This window comes from Phytophthora cinnamomi (assembly GCF_018691715.1).
Source record: "Phytophthora cinnamomi strain GKB4 chromosome Unknown Contig17, whole genome shotgun sequence".
Taxonomy (NCBI): Eukaryota; Oomycota; class Peronosporomycetes; order Peronosporales; family Peronosporaceae; genus Phytophthora; species Phytophthora cinnamomi.
In genome coordinates, this window is record NW_027150950.1 from 240,347 (window position 1) to 267,662 (window position 27,316).

Below are 27,316 nucleotides of genomic sequence, written 5' to 3' on the forward strand. Positions count from 1 at the left end.
TGAAAACATGGGCACTATATTTTCCGTTTTCAAAAATACGTTGCTAACGCCTCGTAATGTACAAGTATGTGGTTGCTCCAAGCATCGCCAAGACAATTGGGCGTCAATCCCCAAGCATGAGTACCAAGACAGCCTTCAAGGCTCAAGAAACATTTACGTCAACGTTGCAATCGCGATTACAGCCCATGATGGCCACCGGTAGCGCAATAGGATTAGCCTAGCGACTATTTCCGGGACTGGAGGAAAACGGAAATGGCCCTTCGTGCATTAAGCGAGCCCAACCGCCGCTCACAGGGCCATTTCCGCTTTCACCGTCTGACAAAACAGCTAGACCAAACCGTTAGCATGCAACCGACCTCAGCAGTCTTACCCAAGTATGCTAACGCTTCGTCCTCGTCGCCCGACTACAACCACATCTGCCCCTGGTACTCGGAGCGACTCGCCTGATTCTCGCGAAGCTCCGCCCGTGGTTACACCCTCACGTGCACCAAACGAGACGCCGCTTGCCGCCACAGCGGCGACGCTAGTCGCTGCCGAAGCCAGCGATCCCGGCGACATAGCGGAAGGGGGTGCGGTGTCGAGTCAGCCAGCTAACCCGAGCGCAGCCTCTGCGACGGCGCCGACATCCGGCAGCTCCGATTCGCGAAGCAGGCGGTCTCGCCCATCTAGAAGGACGACCGCACATCCCAGGCAGGCAACCACGCCGACAACTCGCCGTCGCCCGAGTCGTACACCAGCAAGCACGAGTCGGCCTCCCAAGCGCAGACGTACGCATCCTACCGACACCTCCACACCTGCACCAAACCAGACCGGGGAGGGCATTGCTGCCGAGGGCAACAGCAACTACGAGCCTGTGGTGGTGCTGTCACCACCACCATGGGCTGTTGCTGCTCCACCAACGACGCCATTCGACCCCCTCGCACAGCAGTTCTGTACACCTGCGCCAGTGGCAGACACAACGAGTGTTTTCTCCAACAACGATACGAGGTTCGACGCCATCTTCCAGCAACCCACGTCGCTCACAGCCACCGTGGTAACCCTTCTAGCTCAATCGGCGTCGAGGCCGGTCTCTTCGGCGAGCGGGTCGCCATTCCGGTTGGCCACTCCGGCCCCAGCTGGTCCTACCGAACATATGTCAACAAACTATCATGGATGTAATGGTAGCACTTGTGGTAACGCGATTGCAATGCCGTTGCCATCTCGCATCCCCTTTGCTTCGGAAGGACGAGAAAGTAACTGGCACTCGTTTATTCCCACAGACCCGCCACGCGAGATCGCCACACTGACAACGCAAGACTCTCCCTACCCGACGAACCGTATTAAGGGCAATTTCTACCCGCCACCCGAAGACACACTGATGTCCTATCGGCACTTCCCTGCACGGCTCCCTCGCGATGGTACGAATTACTCATCTCATTCTTTTGCTTTGTTTCTGTTTGCGAGATTGCGGGACCGACTCCAGGTCTCCTCGGCATTCATTATAGCTCTCTCCGGTGGTCGCCTTGGCTCACGCGGGGCTTCCGTCCGCTGGTTCATGGAGAAACAACGCAATGTCTCGTTAACGACGGCGTCATATAACACGGTGATCAGCTTAAACTTCTCGGCTGGTGTTGAGCTATCAGCTGCGGCATGCCCTAAGTGCACAAGTATGGTGGATTTCGTGCAAGCAGTGGCAGGTCTATGTAATTTCGCCGACGCCTTCTGGTATGAACACGCACGGCACCTCACTTCTGCACTCCAGCGATTTGTCGATGCGCGAATGACTACCGATCGGGACCCCCCTCGGCCGATCCTTCGTTTGACTCTGAACTACGTTGATCTTTGGCTCGGCAAGGCACTGGACGCCCTACCTAGCGAGTCTGTCAACTGGTGGGCCAACTATCGAGCTGCCGTCTATGCGATCTCCGTTGATTCCCCGCAATGGATTGCGGACTTGGTTACGGAGACAAATCGTTACCGAGACGAGCAAGACAAACTGCGCACCCGGGCGGCATCGACCCCAGCTGCCACGGTGGTGTCGAGAAATGCAGCCGAGTCAGGATGCGTAGAAGACTCGAGGCGCCGGCGCCAACTGGCAAGTCACAACCCATCGCCAGTCATTGGACCAAACTCCCCGATCGCTGATTGGCCTAAATAGATGACGCGTCGACGGGCCCAAGTCAAGCGTGGGCGGTTGCAGCTCGCTAAGTGCGGGGGGAACCTACTGGCAAGATCCGAACTTATGAGTCATCGGCGCCTGTCCCCAGTCGTCGGTGGCGTTTCAGCGGCCGTTTTTGTCGTCGGTAACGCCGCCACGTCGCAGAGCAAGCGCCGAAGAGTCGTGAGTTACAACTGACGGTCCAAAAACGGACGCGTTTATACTTGATATTTGTATTGATCGATAGGAAACTTAAGAGAAGACAAGATAAGCCTTCGGGCAACAATAACAGAACAGCTTTTCCTCCCAACCACGCAAGGGCGACACCGGTGCCTGCAGTGAACGACCTGCAGCTCAAGGTAAACCTGGTGGGTAGGATTATGACTGTCGGTGGGCACATCTACTAGTGTAGCGTGTGTTCATCCCTGGCAGGGCCAAGAGTTAGTGGCCGGTGTATTGGTAGCGACGAGGCGTCGCCAGGAACTGGAGGAGCGAAAGCGCACTCCATTTATTACTTCCCGCCGGAGTATAGCTCCGGCACCCTCGTATCACGCCGTAAAAGCCCGGGACCCTTCCTTCTGAGGGCCTGCGAGGTATATTTTGTGTGTGAGAGCGTGCTAGCCTTTGCGCGTGGCTAGTGACGCTGAGTCTTCCGTCGGTCGACTAGCGGAAGTTCGGTACACAGGGGAAACATCAACCCGGTGCAAGGGAACGTTCCTGGGACTTCAGGTTCTAACCCTAACAAGCCCATTGAGTCTTCGGTGACTTGGTGGGTGTTGTTGGTGGGGAAAGTGTGCCTTATATAAATTAGCGCGTGTTCCTACATGACACCACCATCAGCCATGACATGCGTGGGGGCCCCAGGCAAGTACACCAACCTGGCCGACTCCACCACCAACAGCTGCTACGCAGCAGCAACAACACCGCCCAACGCTCGCGTCTAAGCTACCGGCAAACCTGGCGCTTTTGCTACCCAAGAAGGATTGAAATGAAATACCCTATCTCCGCCACATTTCCGGGAATGGCTGCCCTGGTGGCGAACTGCAATGTAACTTGCCGAACTGCGTCCATACTTGGCCGACTGCTCTCCACCCGGACCTCCTGGCGTGGACAAAGAACAACGTCGGTGTGGTGTAGCGGGATCCGCAAAATCTGCGAGATTGCTAGATCCAACTTCCCAACAGCGCCCGGACACCGACTAACGGAGGGGGTACTCCGATGATCCGTGACCAGTGCTGAACTCCTCACCTTGTGTACCCGTCGGTAGGGCTGGATCTTACTCCTCTGGTAACTTCTGAAGAGTCCAAGTGTTGAAGTAGGAACGTCTTGGCGAGACGCGGGGATCCGGTGGAGCAGCGCGGAAATCTTCACTCTGCTCGCGGTTCTTGGTCCAGATCAAGTGATTCCCGACTTGGATCTGGCGGCCTGGATCTGGATCCGGCCGAGTGGTTGCCTTGTGGTGTGTTGTAGGCCCTTGTTGCGACTTGGTAGGTCGCCCTTTGTCGTACTTGCCGCTTCCTATAGCGGGATCAGGGTAGTTGAGAGTCAAGGATCACCCGGCCAAGTAGTTAACTCCGGGTGATCTGGGATCTGCACTTGTAGGGAGTTCACTAGGAAGGTTGATCTGGCCAATATATTATCCAGATTATTCAACCAACACTAGATCTGCTATCCAGTACCTTGCCGCTTCTTGGTGGGCCAATGTCGATCCCGATTCCAGGCGAAGGCACTTGCGTTGTCCAAGGCAAATTTGAGTCTGATTTATGGTTATGTCCAATCCTATCCCAAAATCCTATCACCCGATCCGAACTATCTTCCCATCTGTACCTGCCGGCTCTACGGACCACCTATACCTTCACTGCATCGCCGCTTGTTCCCTCCGTTGAGCGGTAGCCGCCAGATCACCCACTGAGTCCCAGATCCGCCAGATCCCCTGATCCAGATCCACCTGATTCCCAGATCCGGATCTGATTATCAGATCCAGATCCGCTGATCTCCGAAGTGCCCTGATCTGGGTCGGTTTGCGTTGATCTGGGGTCCCTGTGCTGTTGCGACCTCCTTTCCTCACTTTCCGTGTCTTAGCCGTCTACCAGAGGCTTGGGTCCGCCCTGGCGTACGGGATCCGGATCCAGATCCACATGGGTACATGTGATCTGGATCCACCTCTCTCAAATCCGCTTGATCCACGCTGATCCTCACTGATCTTGAGTCCTTTGGTCGTCGCAAACTCCTTTCTCCACTTCACTTGCCATTGCCACCTCTCAGAGTATGGGTGCATGTGATCTGGATCTGGATCCACATGGGTACATGTGATCCAGATCCCACCGTCCCTGATCTGGGTTAACTTGTCTTGATCTGGGGTCCTTCGGCTGGCGTAAGCTCCATCCACCGCTTAGCGTATCTTAGTCATCCCTCAGAAGCTCAGATCCGCCTGGGTACAGGTGACCCGGGTCTGGATCCACATGGGTACATGTGATCTGGATCCAACCACTTCCGATAGTGCGGATCTGGCCCTCTGCCGTATGTAGACGTCTTCTGTGTCATCTTGTAGTATTTCCAGTAGTCTCCCTTTGACGCCACACACATCTGATAGCCTCGATCCACCCGCATCACCAGATCCCCTCGATCTGGCTTCTCGGGTGTCACTTCCGCGGTATTGTGACTCCGTCAGGATCCATCATTTTGCCGATTGCTCCCAATCACCCCTTTCCCGGAATTCGCTTCTCCACAATCGCCTCCTGCACATAGTTGTTGCCGCACAACGGCATCACTGCGGGCACCTTTGATTTCTGCCCACTGGCGCGCTAGTGTTCCCAATGTCCGGCCCCGACCGCAAGTCGTCTGGCCAGCGCCCGGATCCAAGCGCTCCGCGTAACCGCCCGGATCTGGATCCACACGATTTAACTGCTCCGACCGGCGCCACGCCTGAAGAACTCCGTTGCTTGAACCGGGCCCTCTCTACTCGCTCAGTCCAGCTCGTCGCGGATCTCCGCGCAGCTACGGCGGCCTGCGACACGGCCGAGCGTCAGCGGACCCAGATCTCCCGAACGCTGCTTCAGCAGACTCACGAACTGCGTGAGTTGGAACGCCTTTACAAGAATCAAGGCGAGGAACTCCAACGTCTCCGCTCTGATGTCTCCGGCCTTCGTTCCGCCAGCAGCGACGCGAGTGGGGACCATGCCAGCAGGTCGCGGGCCTGCAAAGCCAGATTACGCAGCAAATTGCAGAGATCCAAGATCTGGGACGTCGGGTCGCTCGGCTCACGCAAGAGCGAGATCGACTTCGCGACAACAATGACCTTCTCGCGAGTGAGGAAGAGCTGGCTGGCGCCGAGATCCATAATCTCCACGAGGAACAGAGGTCACTGTACAGACAGATCGACCACGCCCAAGACGCGCGTGAATTAGCCGAGAGTGTCACGATCTGAGCGCAAGAGGCCCTCTACCACGCTGAGGACGCCTTACAAGAGCGAGATCAGGCAGCCCGCGTTGCTTCCGTCCCAGATCAACTGGTGCAGGAGCGAGATCGCCTCATCCAAGAGCGGGATCGGGCCCAAGCTGCATCCACCGAGACTGACCGTCGCTTGGGGATCACCCGCGACGAGCTGCATAGCATCCAGGTGCTTCTCCAGCAGACACAGTCCGATCTCAACACCGCTCGATCCACCCAAGCTGCAGCCACTGCGGATCTGATAAGCACCGTGGAGGATCGGGACAACGCTAAACTGGACGCAGATCGCGCACGATCTGAGCTCGAGGATCTCCGCACGTTCCTCCATCTTGGCTTGAAACTCCTTGGCCGTGAACCGACGCATATCTGCCGCACAGGGGCGAGTTTGGACACTGCTGAGCGGACTGTGGGTCTGCTTGAGAGCCAGATCCATCAGATCCGGGAGCAACACGAACGCCTCCGGCTGGATCATGACACTCTACAACGGAATCGCAATGCTCTCCGCTCGGAGCAAGACGTCGCTCTCCAGCGTCTGGCGATCGTGGTTACTGCAGTAGGTGCACGGCCTCTCCCCTCCGACGAGTTGGGAGATCCGGCGGCTTTGCTTCGTACACTTTGCGAGCTGCTTCACCCTCAAGGAGATCGCCAGAGCGCTGGCGAGGTCCCAAATCAGCCTGCCCCAGAGCATTTGCCCGCTGAAGCAGCCAAGCGCCCAGATCAGGAAGAGAAGCGTCCAAAGCGAAGTGGCGAGATCGCGGATCCGGAGCCCTCCAACCGTGCACGCCGTGACTCAACTGCGGGGAATCGCGATCAGCACGCCCAAGCGAGCGCCCCCTCCTATCCGTGCCTAACAGGGGGACCAAGAGTTCCGACGTCGAAATGGCTAAAGATCAAGCAGGATCGGAACCAGCGCACCACCCGGAGCAGGACGATCTGGCTGAAGAAGGCCAAATAGACGATGACGGGGGCTTTGTAGATGACGACGACGACGAACCCGGAGAAGATCACGGCCACCAGGCGGCCGAAGAGGCTGACGCCGAGAAAGAGGAGGAGAAAGGCGAGGATACCATCGGAACTGGCGGCACCAACGATGATAAAGAAGAGGACGAAGAAACCGCCCAGATCACCAACGAGTTGCTCGAAGCCCAGACGCCGCAGGCGATGGCTCAATCCCGGTCCGCCGAGCGTCGTCGTCAGCACGCGTCTCCCCGGCGTGGACCTGTGATCGGTGGATCCGGTGGACCCCGGGTGATGATCCCGACGATGACGAGGCTGCTGGTGCCAACCCGGATCCGGATCCGCGAGGGCCAAACCCAACCCCGGCTAGTCGGCGTCGTCCCGCCCGTAATCCACTTGCACCTGTTGCTCCATTCGGACCTGAGGCGCAGTTTATCCCTGGGCGAGCGCAACCTCGGATCTTGATCCAGGCGGACGTAGTCCCTGGATCTCAGAAGAGCTCGACAACAAGACCCTCGCTTCAATGCGGATCCAGGCATGGTTCCCTGTCCTGCTGATTCAGCTGGGCTGGATTTTCCTTATTTCGAGTTGACAGAAGATCGGCCTCAAGTCGCCGACACCGACTTCGGCTGGGAACTGATCACGGAGAACAACGAACGAGCTCTTCTAGCCACGCGTCCCTGGGAGGTTCTTGAGAACTCAGATGGCGCGATCTCGTTTGAGACGGATGTTGGTGGCCGGCTTGGACTCGCGATCCGGCAATACCAGAGTTACGAAAAGGCAAATCGTCAAGCCTACTGGGAATCCACGCACTCTTTCCCGGTCTTACCGGCACCGGCGAAGGCTTATCCGTGGCTGACAGTGTATCACAAGGAGCGCAACAATCGCAGATCGCATGCCGGGAACCGCTGGAAAGGGTTTCTGCAAGTCTTGATAGTGGCCATGCAGGAGGGGTGGTGGGATCTGGACATCCTGTTGGATTCCTTCTTCCTCCACTTCCCCCGCCGCCACAAGTCCGTGATCTGGTATCTGTAACGGGGTTACACGCACAAGTGGCTGCAAGCCACTTGTGAATTTAACAGATAGTTTATCTGTTAAACGTTTTGGATACTTCCTCACATTGGTGTAAGACACACCAATGGATACATTGAAGTGGACCACCACAATGAGTGGTCCACACATACCCAAAGATCCTATTGGTAGAAAGCAGCATCTTTCTACGAATCAGAGTCATGCATATTGGCGGGGCTCTGACAGCCAGCCGTTGTCAACCCTTTCATAGATGATAAACAGTTTTAGCAGATTTTAGAGGAAGATCAATTTTCAAACAATACAGTTCTAATTTTACCTAATCTAAGTCACTTGGAATCCCTTCTTATTTAACTTATATTTGTGTATTCAAATATAATTAACCTAAGTACTTACTAAGTACTTACGCTTCCTCATACACGTTGCGCAACGTGTAAGCTAAAGTAGTGAGTCAAGTTAGACCCACTACACCTGGTAGCACTTTGTAGTCCGTCCAACGACCGACTGCTTGACGTTCGTACGCGGCGTACGAACGCGGAGCCGAGAACCACATGAGCACGGAGGTGCCCATGGAGAGCTCCAACACGCCTGCAACGCATGTTGCACGCGCTGACTGCCCCCACCTGTCTGACCCAGAGTGGGAGGCCCTCCAACGACTGTCAACAGTCATTGGAGAAGCGGCGATAGCCATGATGCTGCGTACGCTATCGCCGACGGAGCAACATGGTGTTGCTCTGGGCTTCATCATGAAGGAGCAGCGTGATGCTGCTTCCTCAGTGACGGCGTCGTCAGGGACGACACCGCGTGCTCAACCATTAAAGTTGAGCGTAAGCAATTACGTGGGAAGAGAGGGTGAGTCTCTCCTCCGATGGCTTGTCGAACTCGACACAGCCATAGCGACTCGACGCATCGTCGACCCGCTGTCGAAGGTCGCGTCCGCCATGTCCTGCCTTGGCGGAAGCGCAAGGAGTTGGGCGTATGGACGCCGACTCTCCGATCCTACGTGCTTCAGCACGTACGAAGTGTTCAAAGAGGAGCTCAAACGAGCGTTTGAGCCCCCGCAAAACGAGTTCCGGTCGAGGGCGGAGTTCCTCGACCTTCAGCAGGGTAAGCATGACGTCCATGCTTACGCGCAGCGCGCACGATATTTGGTCGCAAATATCGTGACCAATCCAATTGACGAGGCGACTAAGGTCGTCACGTTCATGAAGGGACTTCGAGATGGGCCTGTGAAGACCTATCTCTTCCGAGAGTACCCGAGTACTCTCAGAGCTGCGATCACCCTTGCCATGCAAGAAGAGTTTAGCCTGCGGCAGGCTAAACTGCATGTGAACGTGCCGAGGCCGCAACCGCGCCCGGTAGCGAGGCCGGGAGGTCCAGAACCGATAGACCTCTCGAATGCAACAACTGCTGGTTACCAGCAGCAGGGAGGTAGCGTGCGATGCTTCCGTTGCGGAAGGATCGGTCACTTTGCACGGGAGTGCACAGCTCCCATGCCCCCTGGAGGTGGCCGTCGTGGCGATGCTAGGCATCGCCGCGGACCAACAAAAAACGCGAACATCCAGTAGGCGCGGGGCGCCCTACTGGTAATGCAGTCGCGCGTGCCGACATCGGGCACGCGACACTGAGGACTGCAGCCCCCAGTGAGACCAGCTCTCACTGCAAGAAACAAGATGACAGGCCGAACCTAGTCATCTTGAAGGTTTACTCGAAGAGAGCGAGTGACTCTCTTCGAGCTTTGGTAGATTCAGGCGCGTCGAACAACTTTGTTCGACTACGAAGCCTGTCGAGACTTGACTTCGAGGAGGTAAACGTACCTCGAAGTCTTCTGGAGGTGCGACTGGCAACAGGTGCCATCGTGAAGACTGAGAAGCGCGTCGGGAACGTGCGCTTCTCGTACAAACAACGAGTGTTTGTCGAATACGTTATCGTCCTGGACCTGGACTATAAGTTCGACGTGGTAATGGGCATGCCGTGGCTTGCACGGTATGATCCGATAATAGACTGGAAGAAGCGCACGCTCGTGTGCTTCAGCCGCGACAGTGGAACAGAAATCGATGGCCCTGTTACCGCAGCGCACGCACCAGCAGGTGCGCGCGGCTCACCAGTCGAGACAGCGCTTAATGCTGCTGTCCCGGAGTGTCCAAGAAGTGTGCGAGGGCGCACACAAGCGAGACCCACGTCGGCAATGCTGCCGACGTCGGAAGAAAAAGATGTGTTGGTTCCGGGAACCAACACCCACGTTCAAGTACGCATTGGACAGTCCCTGACCCGAAAAGGTCAGGTCGACAACGGCGCGTCGGCTCCCGGAGCCGACGCACCCTCGGTCATGAGGGGCTCCGCCAATGAATGGCGTCGGGGTGACGAAGGCGTGTCAACTCCGGGAGTTGACGCTGCAAACAGTGCGGACGGTTGCAAACGTACCGCACTGACGCAATTTGCATGCTGTCGTGCAGCCGGGCTGCACGACGAAGCGCCATGCGATCAAGCCGGGCTTGATATCGCGCGCCCGCAGACAAGGTCTGCCGGCGAAGGGACACATTACCGTGCAGCCGGGCTGCACGAAGGAAAATGCGGTCAAGCCGGGCTTGATACCGCGCGCCCGCGGACAGGGTCCGCCGGCGAACGACTGTCCACGGCCGGGCCTGGACCAGAAGAACAACTGTGTGGAGCCGGGCTCCGCACAACAAGAAGACGGCGCAAGCGGAAAACGCTGCGCAAGTCTCGGTCCGGGACCGAGACGCAACAAGAGCAGTCTGCCCAGCAGACTGCGGCGGTGACGCCGAATGTCAAGACGCTAAGCGTCTTGACGCGCACCGATACTGGATTCCAGTATCGTGAGATGGAACTCGCCAGTCCTCCGACGACGGCGTCGGAGTTGACTTCGCTTCCAGCCATGAGCTGGAAGCGCTTCACGCGCGATTTCCACGATGGGCGCATCGATCAAGTCTGCGTTCTTTCGGACAGCGAAAGAACGGCGAGCGAGAACAAAGTGCTGAGGCAGCTCTTCATGGGAAGTACCACTGAGAGTGAAGACACTCTCAGTGCGAAGACGAAGCGAGAGCGCTTCGAGGAACAAGGTTGGGACTCGCTGAAGTCGAGTCCCTATTACGAATTGTTGAGGGAGTACAAAGACGTACTCCCGGAAGAGATTCCTGCGGAGCTTCCGCAGGATAAGGGCATTCAGCACGAGATTGATCTCGTGCCGGGCACGAAGTACTGTGTCACGCGGCAGTGGCCACTGCCGCGAGAGCAAGTGAAAGCGATCGACGACTTCTTTGAAAGTCGTCGTAAAGCAGGACAAGTGCGGGAATCAAAGTCCCCGCACAGTGATCCGATGTTCTGTGTCAAAAAGCCACAGGGCGGATCGCGCATCGTTCATGCGTATAACAAGCTGAACGATGCGACGGTACCGGCGCAGACGCCGATACCGCGAAAAGATGTTATCATCGATTCGATGGCCGGGAGCACCGTTTACAGTGCTCTCGACTTACGAGATGGATTCTATCAAATCCTAATCCGAGAGAGCGATATCCCTATCACGGCAGTGAGCACGCCAAGCGGCATGCTCTGGGAGCGGCTAGTAATGCCACAGGGGCTCCAGAACGCCCCTGTGACCTTCAATACGTGCGTGACACACTTGTTGCGCTCGGTGCGCGACTTCGCGCCGAGCTATTTCGACGATGTATTCATCCACAGCCGGGCTGTGGACGAGAAGACCGACGTAGAGATGCACAGGGTGCATCTCCGGAAGCTACTCGAGCTTATGCTGTCGCATAAGCTCTACGCAAACCAGAAGAAGTGTATCTTCGGGGCGAGCGAGATACCCGTCCTCGGATGTCTCGTCGGAAAGAATGGTGTTCGCCCTGACCCGGAAAAGGTCAGAGTGATTAACGAATGGCCAACGCCTTCAAGTGTGAAGGAACGGAGGCAGTTCCTTGGCTTGGCCACGTACTTGTGCAAGTACGTGGAGGATTATGCGGGCAAGATCCGCCCGCTGTCACAACTTCTTAAGAAAGAAGCTGTGTGGAATTGGACACCCGATTGCCAAAAGACATTCGATGCAGTCAAGCGGGGCTTGACTGAGGCGCCGATCTTGGCAGTGGCTGACCAAGATCGCCCATTTCACGTAGTGTGTGACGCATCCGATTTCACGATCGGATGCGCGTTGATGCAGCACGATCACGAGGGCCGTGATCGTGTCGTCTACTACCAATCGCGTTAGCTGAAGCCAGCTGAGCGCAACTATCCGGTGCATGACAAGGAACTCCTTGCCATGAAGTATGCACTCGCAAAGTTCCGAGTGTATTTGCTTGGGAGTAGACCATTTGTGGTCTACACCGACCATGCTTCACTGCTCACCGCAGTGAAGTCGCCACACATATCACAAAGAATGGCGAGATGGCTCTCATTCTTTGCGGAGTATAACTTCCGGGTCGAATACAAACCCGGAAGATTGAATGTAGTGGCCGACGCGTTATCACGTCGGCCGGAATACGCAGAAGCTGCTGACGTCAATGCCATTGACGTCGTGCGATCGAGCAAACCCACATCATCTCTGTTGGATGACGTGAAGGCCGCGTACGCGCACGACGCGGACGCGAAGCTCTTGCTGGCCTATGGCACAGCGCCTTCTGACAAGTCCCGTCAGAAGCTGCCCAATTCGAGCGCGTGCACACCGCTTTCGTGTGCACGACGGACTACTGCTTTACAATGCAGTCGACGACAACGCGGATCGCGTTGTCGTGCCGAATGACCATGACCTGCGACTCAGGATCATGTACGAGTATCATGATGCCCCGACTGCGGGACATCTCGGACGTGAGAAGACTTACGTCCTTCTCACGCGCGACTTCTACTGGCACCACCAGTATAAGTGGGTGCGCAAGTACATCCGTGCTTGCGAGGTATGCCAACGCGTAAAGCCTGCGCCATTCGCGCAGACTCCTTTGCAATCGCTACCGACTCCGTCGGAGTGTTGGAAGTCCATGTATTTGGACTTCATCTTTGGTCTTCCCCCGGCCAGCGGAGGGAATACCGGTGTTGTGGTCTTCGTCGACCGCTTCAGCAAGATGGTACATCTTGCTGCGGTGCCGGCAGAAGTGACCGCGAAGCAGACGGCCCGTCTGTTCGTCGACATGGTGTTCAAACACCATGGCATGCCGTCCGACATCGTGTCGGACAGAGACCCGCGCTTCACAGCGCACCTGTGGCAAGAAGTGTTTACACTTCTTGGGAGCCAGCTTTCCATGTCGACTGCGGATCATCCGCAGACGGACGGTCAAACCGAGCGCGTGAATCGCGTGCTCGTCGATATGTTGAAGAGCTACGCTCACTCGTTCCACTACTGGAGCGAGTGCTTATCGATGGCAGAGTTTGCCATCAATAACTCAGTGCATGCCTCGACCGGGCATACACCGTTCTACGTGAATGCCATGCGGCATCCACGTCTACCGAGTTTACTCGGAGTGATGGCTCCCACTTTAAGTGGGGGAAGATCTACGACTGCAATACAGCAGCCGCAGAAAACCGCTGACACTTGCACAGTGTCAGCTGCAACAATGGACAAACCACATGAGTCTGCGCAGGGCGCAGGCTACCCCAACAACATGGCCAACGACCACGGGTCTGCGCAGGGCGCAGACACCGCAAAGAACCACGCAGAGGCCGGGCCTCTAGCGGAGAGCGAGCTGAATGACTTCAGCTCGGATGGAACCAACTTCACTACCAAAAGACAAGCCGTAATTCGGTATGTCCAAGACACAATAGCAGCTTCTGTTGATCAACAGAAGCTGAACGCAGACAATGCGGGCAGAGGCAACACAAATGCATTCAAAGTTGGTTCATTAGTTTTGTTAGCTACACAAAACCTGCCTACACATGCAGTTTCGGATTTCGGAGCAAGCAAGCTTGCTCCGCGCTTCATCGGGCCGTTCACTGTGTTGGCACAGCACGGCTACGCATACACGCTAGACATACCGTCTAGCATGCGCCTCCATCCGACCTTTTACGTCGGACGGCTGAAGCCATACCTGCAGCACGAGCCATCTAGCTCGGCTGACCCGCAGGAGCCGAGGCAGAAGCGGAGGACTTGGCCTCGGCGACGAGCAGCCTCTCCTCCAGCGCGCGGACGCGCTGGAGCAACCCCTTCATCTGGGTCCCCAGCTCGACCTGGATATTCGAGGCGGTCTGCGAGACCGCCGCGACTTGGGCCTTCTGGTTCGCCAGCTCCTGTTTCAGGACGGCGAACTCAGTGCCCTGCAGACGCTACACGGCGGTCACCCGGTCGTGGAGAGGCGCATACTGATCAGCCCGGGGCTGATCATACCCGGGGCGTGTTCCCACCCCCGCCACCGCCGATCCGTGACGCCCGCGGCTCAACCCGCTGGATTGTTGAGCGGATTGTTGACCATAGTATCCCGAAAACGAACCCTCAAGGGGCTCGTTTTCGTATTCGTTGGAGAGGATTTCCTCCCCATCGAGATAATGGGAGCCGCGGAACGTCTTGCTGGAGGACGTTCCGGAAATGGTGAGGGCGTACGAGGAGCAGTACGCGCTGGTGCAGCGGAAGTAATACGAGCGCTGCGATCATCGCCAGCGCCCGAACCCTCACGTGCTAAGAACTTAGCACGGAGCTCTTTGAGACTCTCGGGCACACGGAACGACGTGTACCCGTTCAGGTCGCGGTCGCTCAAGCGGACCGCGCCTGGGAAGCACTTCGTGCACTGAAAGCCCTCGGGCACAGCGCACGGCACATTCGCCTCCTCAGCAGCAACATGAAGTTGCTCCAGCTTTCCACGCTTCGAGTACGTCTCGAAGCGATCACGCGCTTGCTTAATCCGATCACGGTAAGCACTCGGCCTCTTGTTGAAGTTTCAACAAAGGCGTTCCAGCTTTGACAAAGTGCCTGCCATTCGGGCACTTTGCTGCGAGAAGAGGTCTTCTTGCTTTGAAACCATCGCAGCTCATGAAAGAGTCCGATGTAGTAATCGCACCTTTGATGCGTTTCCGCATCAAAGTGCAGCTCGGCAGCCACAGCGTCATCTTTGATGGCGCTGCATACGTACAGCGGCACCTCATTCGGAGGTACCGAGTTCCCATACCGGTCCGCGATCTCGGACGCGGACGGCATCCATGGATCGCGCGCTGTAGACGCTGCGCGCGGAGAGCCTTGGGCTTTGACATCACACGCTGCAGTAGCAGCGCGCGGAGTACTGAGAGCCCCAGCGGAAGCGAGTGGGGTATCGCTCTCAGTACGCGAACGCTTCGAACTCGAAGCGTCCGATTCGTCCCCTTCACGCGGGCGAACGTTCTTGGCGTGAGGGTCGAGCGATTCGCTCGACACTGAGTCTTTACGCTTTGAGGGCGAGTCCTCCTCGCCCTCCATATCTTCATCGTCGTCGTCGAAGTCGACGACGTCGCCGTACTTCGCCTTCTGGCGTTCGAAGTAGTCGTCGATGGAGAGATGACTCCCCACCGACTTTGTGGACTTCTTCTGAGGCGCGCTCATCGTTGAATGAGCGCGGGTTTCTTCTCCAAACGCGGAGAATTGACGAATGGTCAATTCCGAAGATTGACGTGCGGAGACCCCGCGCGTCTAACCTTAAGGGGGGGATGGTGTAACGGTTACACGCACAAGTGGCTGCAAGCCACTTGTGAATTTAACAGATAGGTTATCTGTTAAACGTTTTGGATACTTCCTCACATTGGTGAAGACACACCAATGGATACATTGAAGTAGGCCACCACAATTAGTGGTCCACACATACCCAAAGATCCTATTGGTAGAAAGCAGCATCTTCCTACCAATCAGAGACATGCATATTAGCGGGGCTCTTACAGCCAGCCGCTGCCAACCCTTTCATAGATGATAAACAGTTTTAGCAGATTTTAGAGGAAGATCAATTTTCAAACAATACAGTTCTCATTTTACCTAATCTAAGTCACTTGGAATCCCTTCTTATTTAACTTATATTTGTGTATTCAAATATAATTAACCTAAGTACTTACTAAGCACTTACGCTTCCTCATACACGTTGCGCAACGTGTAAGCTAAAGTAGTGAGTCAAGTTAGACCCACTATAGTATCCGTGATACGAATCTCGTCAGACCAATATAAAGAACCGTCGTCTCAACCGGCCCGAGCCCACAGATCTGTTGGAGGCTCTTGACGAGTGTAACGGCGCTGACTCGTGGCGCAACCACTACCACGACAGCCCTCAAGATCACCCGGCGCTCCAGATCGCGTGCCTCACCGACAAGTTCTTCGGTGTACACACTGCTGACGCTGAGTAGGAGCCGGACCCTTCCGAGTCGCCCTGGATCTTGGCCGGATCCACTACCCAATCGTTGAAGTCTCCCCAGTCTAGGCCAGATCCAGCTTGCATGTCTTATTTCTTTCACCAATACCGCTTTTGCCGTATCGACATGTTCCACCCTCGATCTTAGGTCGGTCATTCGCCGTCTTGGTTACCCAGCTTGCACTGCTTCACAGTGTCCTCACCTCAGATCCGGATCCACCTCATTCAGACATATTCCAATTCGCTTCGGATCCGGATCCACCTGATCCAGCTCCACTTCAGATCCGAGGTCACGTGATCTGTCCCTCCTTGCATCGGATCCACGTAGTACGAGTAGCGAAAGACCTGAATCAGCTTGATCCGGATCCACTCATCCCAGATCCGTTTGACCCAGATCCATATGCGCCAGATCCACCTGATCTTCAGCGTCTCGGCTTTGAGTTGTCTTGAGTGATCTGGGACCTTAGGCGAGCATTATCACCGTACCAGTCTTCTGTTTGTCAATATCTGACGCACACAACGCCAGATCTTCACATGCAATATACATCACCCATCCCATTAATCTGCAGCCACCCTGCAGATCCTTCTTCCAACACACCGCTGGAGTGACCAACTCACTCCAGCTGATCCCTGTCTCACTACTCCTCGTGAGACTGCATCACGCCAAACCGGTTCCGATTTGCCCGATCCCGCAAGAAATCGTGGAGTATCGCACCGCAATTGAGGTCTGTCTCATCGGTCCATGTCGGTTCGTCGTACCCTCTCCAATGCACCAAGAATTCCCTGTAGATCCGGCCATAAATGAGTTCGTTTTCCTGTTCTCATGTCTGTAATCTTCTCCACCTCGTATTCGTCCTCGTCCAGATCGTGGATCCAGCTATCTTCAGGCATCAGGGCTTCATCGAAATCAAGACGATCTGTATCCTCGACTGTCAGCCGGATCTGGGGGCGATCTGGGAATGTCTTCACCAGCTTGAGCTTGGAGACATGCACCACCGGGAAGAGGCGGTACTCTGTACCTGCCAACTCGATCCAAGCTGCATATTCGCCGATCTTCTCCGCCACACGGAATGGGCCGTGCCACAGGTGCGCCAACTTCCGAGCATACCCTTCTTTGACGCAATCCAGGTATAACCAGACACGGGATCCGACCTCGATCTGATGCGGGTGCACTCCTTCATTATGATGGCCTGCCCGATCCGAGATCGCCTCTCGCAACTTCTCATTGACTTGCTCTCGTGCCTGTTGGTAATAGCGCTGGATCTGGTATCTCCACCTCCGAGGATCTCGATCCTGACGTCGAGTGCTGCCTAACGGGATCGTCGCCTCCAAGGTGGATCTAGGATCCCACCCATGTACCAGGTAGAACGGGGTTTCCCCCCGGATCCGATCCTGAGGAGTGTTGATCGCGAAGGTAAGCCGTTCCGCGTAATCATCCCAATCACGCCGATTCAGATCCTGCACGTACATCTTGAGTGCCCTGGTCGCTGTTTGCACCATGCGTTCGGCTGTGCCGTTGGCCTGGGGGCGGTAAGCCATAGTGGCGCGCTGTCGTTGTCCTAAGATCCGGTTGAACGATCTGAAGAAGTCGGACATAAACCCTGGGTCACGGTCGTCTCGGATCACTTCGCTGGCGCCGAATCGGCTGAACACGCACTCCTCGTATGACTCCGCGATCGTTTGTGCCGTTCTCGAGGCGCTAGCTTTGGCGATCACATACCCTGTGAACAGATCCACCCAGATCAGCAGCTCCGTGTTACCTTGTAGGACTTGGGCAACGACGGGATGTGATCCATGGCTATGATCTGGAACGGGTAGGTTGCCTGGATGTTACCGGGTGACTCACCCTGGATCCGGGGTCGCCCCTTGCCCGTCTCGCAGTCCACGCACTCTCCGACATATTGCTGCACGCTCCGATAGAGACCTCTCCAGTGGAAGTGATCTCGGATCTTCTGATACGTGCGTCCGATCCCTTGGTGACCACCTTCCAGACTCGCGTGATAGTGATGCAGAACATCCTGTTGGAGTGTCTCCGGAATCACCAGTCGCATCAGTCCATCTCGATCCGCCTCCGATCTCCTCGTAGGATGGCAGTAGAACAACAGATCACTCAGATCCACTTCGTAATCCATACTAATATTGCCATAGGATCTGGCCTCATCCTGCGTCAGATCTTGCGCCGCCCCGACCAAATACTTCTTCAGCCCGGCGATCCACGCCTCCTCGTCCTGAGCTTGCCGGATCCGATCGATCCTCAGTTCTCTCACTACCTCTTCTTGTAGGACGGTAGGTGTGGATCTGGATCTAGCCTTCGATCTGGTGGTTGCTGGCGAAACTCGAGCGACCGAGTCGGCCTCCTCCTTCCTAACCACCAGTATCTCGTGCAGTCGATTCAGTGTGACCAGATCCTGCAGGTCCGTCTCATCGTCGACCAGGATCCCGCCTTGCCGTTGAAGTGCGGCGCTCGCTAGACTATCAGCGCTACCGTTCCAGTCGCGCTTGACGTGTACCAGCTCGTGATCGGGCCAGATCCGCAGTCGATCTAGGGCTTTTTGCCTTAGCAGTGTGAGCCCTGGTGCTTTGCAGTCGATCTCACCTCTCACTTGGCGGATCACCAGGTTTGAGTCGCCACAGATCACTAGCCTGCGCCGAACTTCTCCCTCGAGTAGGTCCATACACAGCGGGAGGCCGTGGTACTCGGCTTCGTTGACAGTCAACCCTTCAGCATAGCCGGATCTAGCTTTTACCACACTCCACTCGGGCAGCTTCCATAGGATCGCGGTGTAAGCGCCTCCACCACGTTTGACGCGGGCGGATCCGTCGAAGCTGACCACAAAAAGCTCTTCATCTAGCCGTACAGTCGGGATCGGTACTTGGATCTGGCGCCTGGGTTCCTTCTTCGGCGCAATCGCTATCAGGGCCTGATCCACTTCTGATCTGGGTGTGATGCTGGCGGCGATCGCCCCCAGGATCTCGTCTTCGCCCTTGGTACACTTGACGATCGCTAGCGTCCACGGAGAGAGAAGGACGGCCCACTGCCCTAGGCGTCCTTGTAACCCCGGTGATCTGAAGAGCCACGCCAGTGTGGAGTACCTGGTCAGGACTTTGATCGTGCGGCCCACCAACATATTATAACCCAGATCCAGGATCCGCAGCAACGCTAACACCTCCTTCTCGACAATCCCATAATTGAGTTCATTGGACTTCAGCGTGCGGCTTACGAAGGTAACCGGATAGTGGATCCCATCATGTTCCTGCATCAGGGCTGCCGAGATCGCCCAATCATTTGCATACACCACCACTACTGGTTGTAGACCAGAGTTGAAGTGACGCAGGATCGGAGTCGAGGCAACCTTGCTCTTCAGCTTAGCAAACGCCCGGTGAGCTCGGATCCAGCGGGAATCGATCTCGCCCAGACCACCCAGGCCCAGATCACCTGTCTTCAGACTATGAGAGCTCAGATCTGGTACCTCCGGATTACGTGCTTCCAGACTCGGTATCACCAGATCAGGATATCCCGATGCTTGATGTTCCAGCGCTGATCTGGGGGCTTCGCCTCCATGCGGAGTCGACGCAACGCCGCTGGGGTGCAGATTACTTTGTTGTGAGGTCTCACCAATCGTGGATCCAAGATCACCAGATCCCAGATCCTGACCCGGTGATCCGATGTGATCTGGGGTGGGCTGATACAGGTGTGCCCTGATCTGGGCCCGAGCTTCCGCCTTTGACATCGCGACGAAGTCCACCTCTCGCCGCTCATACAAGATCGCAGCGTAAATTGCATAATCCTCGATAAACCGACTGTAATAATTCAAGCTTCCGAGGAACGACTGCATTGATCTGAGTGATCCCGGGAACGGCAAGTCCACCAAGGCAGATAGATCCTTGGGATTCGCCTCCAGGCCTGGGTTGGATACCTTATGGCCTAGATATTCCACCTTGGATTTGCCCCAGAAGCTCTTCACCTCGCTAATCGAGATATTCCATTCGTCACACGCCTCCAGCAGATCGTCCACCCGTTCACACAAGTGATCCCACGATCTGGCGGTCACCAAGATGTCGTCAATATAAGATCTACGTCCCAACACCGAAGGCTTGATCGAACTCTCCCGATCACTACTTGCCGGGTGCAGATCAGCTCGATATTCGCTAGATCTGGATCTACTCATATCAGATCCGGACCGGACCGATCTGGGATCGCCCGATCCGAATCGGCCGGATCCGGGCTTACCAGATCCAAGTCCGTCGGACCTAGATCCACTTGATCTGGGGGAATGCTGGGTCGTACTCTCCAGATCACCACTCATCCGGCATCGACAAGCTCGAACTTCGTCATATCCGAGTCGATGAGACCGAACAGCTCCAGATCCAGATCGGGCAGATCCCGATCCGCCCGATCCGGGCTTGTCGACTTCGCTTCCGTCCAAGCCAGCTCCCGTTGATCTAGGCGAAAGACCACTTGACGTGTCCAGATCACCATGCTCCGGGGCCAACTCTGCTCGATCGTCGTCGGATCCGGATCCGCTTTTGTCAGATCGCGGGATCCGGGTGAACCCATATAGCGCATTATCGAGCATCCGCTGGTAGATCTGGGGGCGTTCTTCAAGCCAAATGACATACGATTCCACTCGAACAGACCGAACGGGGTGATGAAGGCAGAGATCGCACGAGCCCGATCTGTCATGGTCACCACCCAAAATCCGCTTGCCATGTCGAGAGAGCAATACCAAAGTACCTTGTCCAGATCTTCGAGCAGATCGTTGATCAGGGGCATTGGGTAGATCATCAGCCTAGTTAGGCTGTTAACCATCCGATAATCAATGCACAAACGTATATCTACGCCGTTTTTTTATGATCACCACAAGGGGAGGCCCATGGCGAGATCGAGGCCTTGATGATCTGAGCTCCGAGCAACCCTTTGATCAGATCTGACAGCTTCTCGCGAAACTGAGGCGCAACCTTACGCACACGCTGGGCAATGGGCCTCGCGTCGCCTACATCAATATCACAAACTACGCCACGGGCGGCGGGGGGCAACGCATTGCCTTTGCCGATCAGCAGGTGTTGGCGCTTCCAGATCAACCTGCGTAGGCGCTCGATCTCCTCCGGTGAGTTGATCTCCGGATTGCCCACTTGTATGTCCTCGATCTTCACGTCTGCAGTCCCCACCGTGACTTCAGGCAGCACTGCCATCTCGGCTTTGACGTCTTCTGCATGCAAATCGCCACTCTCATGGATGCAGACTTGCTCGTCCTCGACCGGATCCGAGCCAGTTTGATCTGCATTAAACGGGTTTGTAGCGGCCGTCGAGCCCGGGGCTTGGTTTGCCTCCTGTCTCATTCCGCCGTGTAGATCCATGCCATTTCCCGCTTGGTCATCACTTGATGCGTGTGTGCCAGCTGAATCCGCGTCCTGTCCCTTATCACCATATGTCAGATTTGCAGATCTGCCCCCTGTCTCTGGGTGACTACAACCTGATTACTCTCCGATAGGACAACGGGCTGATCCGCCTGTCCCACGCCAGCTGGATCTTCGGCACCTTGCGCGTACAGCGTTGGATCTTGATCGGTGGGCACCTGGCCTGGTCCCATCGATGGATCTGGGGATGGCAGGTCCTCGGCGGCTTGCTGCGGGTCCTGGTCTGGCCTGGGCATGTCCGCTAGCGCATGATCCTGGTCATCTGACGTCGTTGACCTTCAGCGCCCAAATCCTGGGGGGTTCGCACACACTGTCTGGCACCACCTTCGGATCTGGCCGTCTTGTCGCCAGACCGCCCCGGCCACACCCACCACCGGGTGATTTGGCTTCAACTGGGGTGATCTGGGCTTGCGACGGCTCGGAGACCACCTCCCACTGCATGGCGAGCGTCGAGCACCCGGGCGCCGCTGCGGTTGGGACTCCTTGCGCTCTGTCGCCCACGGCGAGGCCTGGATTACCCTGGCCTGGTCCTGCCGCGTCCTCGGTGTCGAGATCCGCGCTCTTGCAGGTCTTGGGCAGCCTCGCCGACTGTGGATCTGAAGGTTCCACGGATTGTAAGGCTTGGAGGTACAGTGTCTCAGCAGTCACCTGGGACACATCACCCTGGACCGCCTGCGCATGTGGATCTGGTTGTGGTTTGTTCCGACAGCTCTCCAGGCCCTGTGATCTAGTTTCCACGGGCTGCGCCCGTGGCAGATCCGGCCTCCGCAGTATCGCGCGCGGCACAGGGTACTCGGGGGCGCTCAACCATCGGCGGCGGCGGGGTCCGTGGGGGATCTGCCTTCGCGGACCCGGCTTCAGTGGTGGCCTGCAGGGCGAGGTTCTGCCCCTCCAAGTAGCGGCGGGATCCGACGGTCACGAAGCCCTGCAGCCGCGGGATCCGGTCGCCCGCGAGCCACATGCCGATCCGCTCGTCGCGACACAGCACCAACTTCTTCTCACCGACGTTGGTGATCTGAAGGTACTGTATCTTGCCTGGTCCTTTGGTCACGGTCGTCACCCACAGATCTCCGCGTGTAACCCACAGCTTGTCTTGATCCGATGTCTGCAGGCGCAGCGGAAGCTCGACGGACTCTCCGGCACCCAGCTGCAGGTGATGATCCAGCCTCACGAGCCCAGCCTTGTCATTGTAGAGCTGTCACCTACCGCCGAGCTGGATCCGGACCTCGTCGGGCAGGCAGAGTGATCCATCAGCCAGATCCAGCCAGATCCCGGCCGGGACCATGAAGTCCATGCCCAGGATAGCTTCTTGACCAGATAGATCACCTACCCAGATGTCGAAGAAATACACCAATGATCCTGCTAAGGTAATCTTGATCCGAGTTCTTCCTTCCGTTGTGTAGACATTGTCACCGATTCCAACGCATTCTTGACTCTGGCTCCTGTCGATGTAGCACCCAACCTTACGAGCAAAGGCGGTGTCCACGATGGACACCTCGGCACCTGTATCGAGGACTAAGATCGCTTTCTCATTGTTGATCTTGCCGGTGATCTTGGCTTGTCGGAACCACTTACCCGGTGAATGTTGCTTCCAGTAGCCCCGAGACTCTCCTGGAAGGAGATCTGGCGACTCCGGATCACCGGATCGTGGATAGGCCTCGACGCGGCCGCATCTGGGCGTCTGGGATGTGGTATCCTCGCCATCCGCGGGCTGGAACCACAGATCCGGATCCTGTTGCTTCCAGTACCCCTGCGGCACCTCCGGATCCAGATCCACGGTCACCGTCGCGTCGGATCTGGCGAAGTCGTCGACTTGATAGAGACTTGAGACCCCAGCAGTACGTTTCCCATGTAGATCACGTGTATTACCTTGTAGATCGGGTCGCTTGCTAACTTGATCTACCGATGTCTTGTTCACAAATTCTTAGATGCAATACCTAGAACGCTCGGCTCGTACCGGATTCCAACCCGGCGAGCGTCCTAGTTTAACATCTTCTCGGCTTTCTCTAGTAGCATCCCGCGTGCTTGGTCGGGTTGTACCACTGGCGGATCCAGTTGTAGAACTCCTCCATTGGGCACTTGCCCATGTCATGAAGCTCCCCGCACCCGCGGCACACGAAGAGGCAGTGATCTGCCGGATGGCCTCTCTTGCCGCACTTCTGGCAAGTCAAGCGCCTCCAGCATCCAAGCTCCGTGTGCTTTCGGGATCCGCAGTGCGAGCAGCGACTGCGATCGGATCCGTCGGCATGGACTCTGGATCTGTTGTCACGAGGCACTTGATCTGCTGAGCGGCGTTCCAGTTGGCCCCGATCTAGGGTATTCGACACTTCCTCGGCTTGTGGAGGTAGTTCACCGCCCGCGGCTATGTAGATCCGGCGGTAATCGTCCCCGTCCGAGTCAGATCCGTCTGAACTTGAGTCGGATCCGGCGTCGGGGGCCTGGATCTGGACCGCTCGTACATGTTTCGCTGGGACTGCCGGTGCAAGCGTTGCTGAGGCCTTCTGCCGGTACTTGCTGGATCCAAATGCAGACTTCTTCATCCGGTTCTTCGCTCGGTCCAGCGTGCGCAGGACTTCTTCGAGCTCGTCCGCATCTGGAAGTCGTAGCAGCGTCAGCCGATCGGCCAGATCCTGATCTCCCAAGGTTTCAATGAAGTGATCCACATGTTCGCGCTTCTCTTTGGGTCCACCGTCCTTGATCTTGAGTCTTGCACGTAGTCCAGCGACATTCAGCCGGTGCAGGTACTCCAGTGCAGACTCATCAGATCGCTTGCGAGCATGGTAATACTGGCGGGCTACCGAGTTCCCGAACCCACAGTACTGGATCTGGAAGCTGCGGAGCAGCTCCGACCACTTGTTGCGTGTGGATCGGGGTAGCTGCCGGTACCAGTTCCTCGCTGATCCGGACAACAGATCCGCGAAGGTCAAGCACTTTTCTCCGTCGGATGCTTGATCGCGTAGGAACGTCGACTTCACCTTGCCGACCCAAGCTCTCGCGCGATCTTCGTCTTGGTCTTTACCAGAGAACTCCTTGAGATCCGAGATCGCCGAGATCCGGACGCGTTGGATCATGGTGGATCCGGTGGATCCGGCTGTGGTTGTGGCGACAGCGGCGCGGCTCGGTGTCGGGAAGTCGAGTTCGTCGGGATCGTACTCCCAATGAGAGTGATCTGGATCCGGCGACTCGGTGGACTCCATGTCGACGTCCTGTGATCCAGGGTTCTGGATCGCTTGGGGTACCGGCGTCTGTTGCTCCCTCAGGAAGCGGCTCATCGCGGCTTGGAAGTAGGACTCCAGCCTGCCAGTCGATTCGTCGGAGCCGGATCCGGTCGCCGTGGTGGCTTGATCTGCCTGCTTGGCCGTCTGCTTCCTGGATCCAGATCGGGGGTGATCTAGGCGCTGGGCCTTGGATCGAGCTTGGAGCATCGATGCGCCAGACGGTCCGAGTGACATACGTCGTGGTTCCGATGAAGTGTCGGATCCAGCTTCCGCGGCAGACACGAAGGGCGATGACGTCCGGCAGCTTGTCGAGTCGGCCTTGGTGGATGCTGATCCGGGATCTGGGACCATCGGCAACGATGTCGCCGGGATCTCACCCACCAAGACCCTCAGCTTGTCGAAGAGGCCGTGAGTCGAGGCTTGGATCTGGTCCAGATCCAGATCTAAGAGATCGTTCGGATCAAACTGTCCCGCCACAAGTCCGGTCTCCTTCAGCAGATGCATCACGTTCTTCGCCGCGACCAGCTTGCTGTCCGCCGTCGCGGGAGCTGCGATGGGGCCTTGAAGGTGTCCGATCTGCTTCAGATCCAGGATCCGCATCACTGGATCTTGGACAATGAAGTCACGCAGCTCTGCACGGCGGAACGCGAACTCCAGAGCGGCTTCCGACCATCCCGATCCGGGATCCTTGGGGTCTTCTTCGTCCAGATCGGGGGCCTTCATCTTCCTCCGCGCCGCCGATGTCTTCGGCTGGTCTTGATCCAGCGGCTTGGGCAATGGAGGAGTGTAGGGAAGTCGCTCACGTTTGATATTAACCGGTGAATCAGCAAATGTATACCGATTTGTGCCAGCCTCGGTTTGTTTTGTTGGTGGATCTAGACGTGAGTCTAGATCCACCGGGGTCCCCGAAGGGACCTGGGGAGGAGGTTGAGGTTTGTCTTCCAGATCCGGATCCGGATCTGCCTCTCTTCCGTCGACAGAGGTCCTCCCAGCACTCTGTCGATCCGTGGATCTTGCTTCATTCAGCGGCGTCGTCGTCGATCCCAACTCCGATGACGCCTGGTCCCCTTGTTCCATCTTCACTTGAACTTCTTCTTGGGACTCACGGTGAAATCCCGAGTCACCAGAAGATCCGGGCACGCGCACCATTGTGGTGTAGCGGGATCAGCAAAATCTGCGAGATTGCATGATCCAACTTCCCAACAGCGCCCGGACACCGACTAACGGAGGGGGTACTCCGATGATCCGTGACCAGTGCTGAACTCCTCACCTTGTGTACCCGTCGGTAGGGCTGGATCTTACTCCTCTGGTAACTTCTGAAGAGTCCAAGTGTTGAAGTAGGAACGTCTTGGCGAGACGCGGGGATCCGGTGGAGCAGCGCGGAAATCTTCACTCTGCTCGCGGTTCTTGGTCCAGATCAAGTGATTCCCGACTTGGATCTGGCGGCCTGGATCTGGATCCGGCCGAGTGGTTGCCTTGTGGTGTGTTGTAGGCCCTTGTTGCGACTTGGTAGGTCGCCCTTTGTCGTACTTGCCGCTTCCTATAGCGGGATCAGGGTAGTTGAGAGTCAAGGATCACCCGGCCAAGTAGTTAACTCCGGGTGATCTGGGATCTGCACTTGTAGGGAGTTCACTAGGAAGGTTGATCTGGCCAATATATTATCCAGATTATTCAACCAACACTAGATCTGCTACCCAGTACCTTGCCGCTTCTTGGTGGGCCAATGTCGATCCCGATTCCAGGCGAAGGTGAAGGCACTTGCGTTGTCCAAGGCAAATTTGAGTCTGATTTATGGTTATGTCCAATCCTATCCCAAAATCCTATCACCCAATCCGAACTATCTTCCCATCTGTACCTGCCGGCTCTACGGACCACCTATACCTTCACTGCATCGCCGCTTGTTCCCTCCGTTGAGCTGTAGTCGCCAGATCACCCACTGAGTCCCAGATCCGCCAGATCCCCTGATCCGCCAGATCGGGATCCACCTGATTCCCAGATCCGGATCTGATTCTCAGGTCCAGATCCGCTGATCTCCGAAGTGCCTTGATCTGGGTCGGTTTGCGTTGATCTGGGGTCCCTGTGCTGTTGCGACCTCCTTTCCTCACTTTCCGTGTCTTAGCCGTCTACCAGAGGCTTGGATCCGCCCGGGCGTACGGGATCCGGATCCAGATCCACATGGGTACATGTGATCTGGATCCACCTCTCTCAAATCCGCTTGATCCACGCTGATCCTCACTGATCTTGAGTCCTTTGGTCGTCGCAAACTCCTTTCTCCACTTCACTTGCCATTGCCACCTCTCAGAGCATGGGTGCATGTGATCTGGATCTGGATCCACATGGGTACATGTGATCCAGATCCCACCGTCCCTGATCTGGGTTAACTTGTCTTGATCTGGGGTCCTTCGGCTGGCGTAAGCTCCATCCACCGCTTAGCGTATCTTAGTCATCCCTCAGAAGCTCAGATCCGCCTGGGTACAGGTGACCCGGGTCTGGATCCACATGGGTACATGTGATCTGGATCCAACCACTTCCGATAGTGCGGATCTGGCCCTCTGCCGTATGTAGACGTCTTCTGTGTCATCTTGTAGTATTTCCAGTAGTCTCCCTTTGACGCCACACACATCTGATAGCCTCGATCCACCCGCATCACCAGATCCCCTCGATCTGGCTTCTCGGGTGTCACTTCCGCGGTATAGTGACTCCGTCAGGATCCATCATTTTGCCGATTGCTCCCAATCACCCCTTTCCCGGAATTCGCTTCTCCACATCGGTGTTTCGCGCGGAGGCCGCAACATCTCCCGCGGACG

The 27,316-nt window shown here is 56.5% G+C and overlaps 8 protein-coding genes across 8 annotated transcripts; 2 read left to right on the forward strand and 6 right to left on the reverse strand.

The window, feature by feature from the left end:
* Positions 1-5,103: 5,103 nt before the first annotated feature.
* On the reverse strand, positions 5,104-5,316 carry IUM83_04573 (uncharacterized protein; the record flags this gene model as incomplete). Its single annotated transcript, XM_067928660.1, has 1 exon — positions 5,104-5,316. One exon carries the CDS (start codon positions 5,314-5,316, stop codon positions 5,104-5,106), a length of 213 nt encoding a protein of 70 aa, XP_067796035.1.
* A 281-nt stretch (positions 5,317-5,597) lies between these two features.
* Positions 5,598-6,059, reverse strand: IUM83_04574 (uncharacterized protein; the record flags this gene model as incomplete). Its single annotated transcript, XM_067928661.1, has 1 exon — positions 5,598-6,059. One exon carries the CDS (start codon positions 6,057-6,059, stop codon positions 5,598-5,600), a length of 462 nt encoding a protein of 153 aa, XP_067796058.1.
* Positions 6,060-6,466: 407 nt separating this feature from the next.
* IUM83_04575 (uncharacterized protein) lies at positions 6,467-7,009 on the forward strand (the record flags this gene model as incomplete). The annotated part of the gene is made up of 1 exon (XM_067928662.1): positions 6,467-7,009. One exon carries the CDS (start codon positions 6,467-6,469, stop codon positions 7,007-7,009), a length of 543 nt encoding a protein of 180 aa, XP_067796333.1.
* Positions 7,010-9,356: 2,347 nt separating this feature from the next.
* On the forward strand, positions 9,357-11,798 carry IUM83_04576 (reverse transcriptase; the record flags this gene model as incomplete). The annotated part of the gene is made up of 1 exon (XM_067928663.1): positions 9,357-11,798. The coding sequence occupies one exon, from the start codon at positions 9,357-9,359 to the stop codon at positions 11,796-11,798; it is 2,442 nt and encodes an 813-aa protein (XP_067796056.1).
* A 1,823-nt stretch (positions 11,799-13,621) lies between these two features.
* Positions 13,622-15,083, reverse strand: IUM83_04577 (uncharacterized protein; the record flags this gene model as incomplete). The annotated part of the gene is made up of 3 exons (XM_067928664.1): positions 13,622-13,831; positions 14,005-14,434; positions 14,569-15,083. 3 exons carry the CDS (start codon positions 15,081-15,083, stop codon positions 13,622-13,624), a joined length of 1,155 nt encoding a protein of 384 aa, XP_067796057.1.
* Positions 15,084-17,615: 2,532 nt separating this feature from the next.
* IUM83_04578 (reverse transcriptase) lies at positions 17,616-19,604 on the reverse strand (the record flags this gene model as incomplete). Its single annotated transcript, XM_067928665.1, has 1 exon — positions 17,616-19,604. The coding sequence occupies one exon, from the start codon at positions 19,602-19,604 to the stop codon at positions 17,616-17,618; it is 1,989 nt and encodes a 662-aa protein (XP_067796134.1).
* Positions 19,605-20,176: 572 nt separating this feature from the next.
* On the reverse strand, positions 20,177-21,231 carry IUM83_04579 (reverse transcriptase; the record flags this gene model as incomplete). The annotated part of the gene is made up of 2 exons (XM_067928666.1): positions 20,177-20,672; positions 20,789-21,231. The coding sequence occupies 2 exons, from the start codon at positions 21,229-21,231 to the stop codon at positions 20,177-20,179; spliced, it is 939 nt and encodes a 312-aa protein (XP_067796334.1).
* A 787-nt stretch (positions 21,232-22,018) lies between these two features.
* IUM83_04580 (uncharacterized protein) lies at positions 22,019-25,232 on the reverse strand (the record flags this gene model as incomplete). The annotated part of the gene is made up of 3 exons (XM_067928667.1): positions 22,019-22,438; positions 22,517-23,087; positions 23,803-25,232. 3 exons carry the CDS (start codon positions 25,230-25,232, stop codon positions 22,019-22,021), a joined length of 2,421 nt encoding a protein of 806 aa, XP_067796140.1.
* Between the last annotated feature and the right edge of the window lie 2,084 nt (positions 25,233-27,316).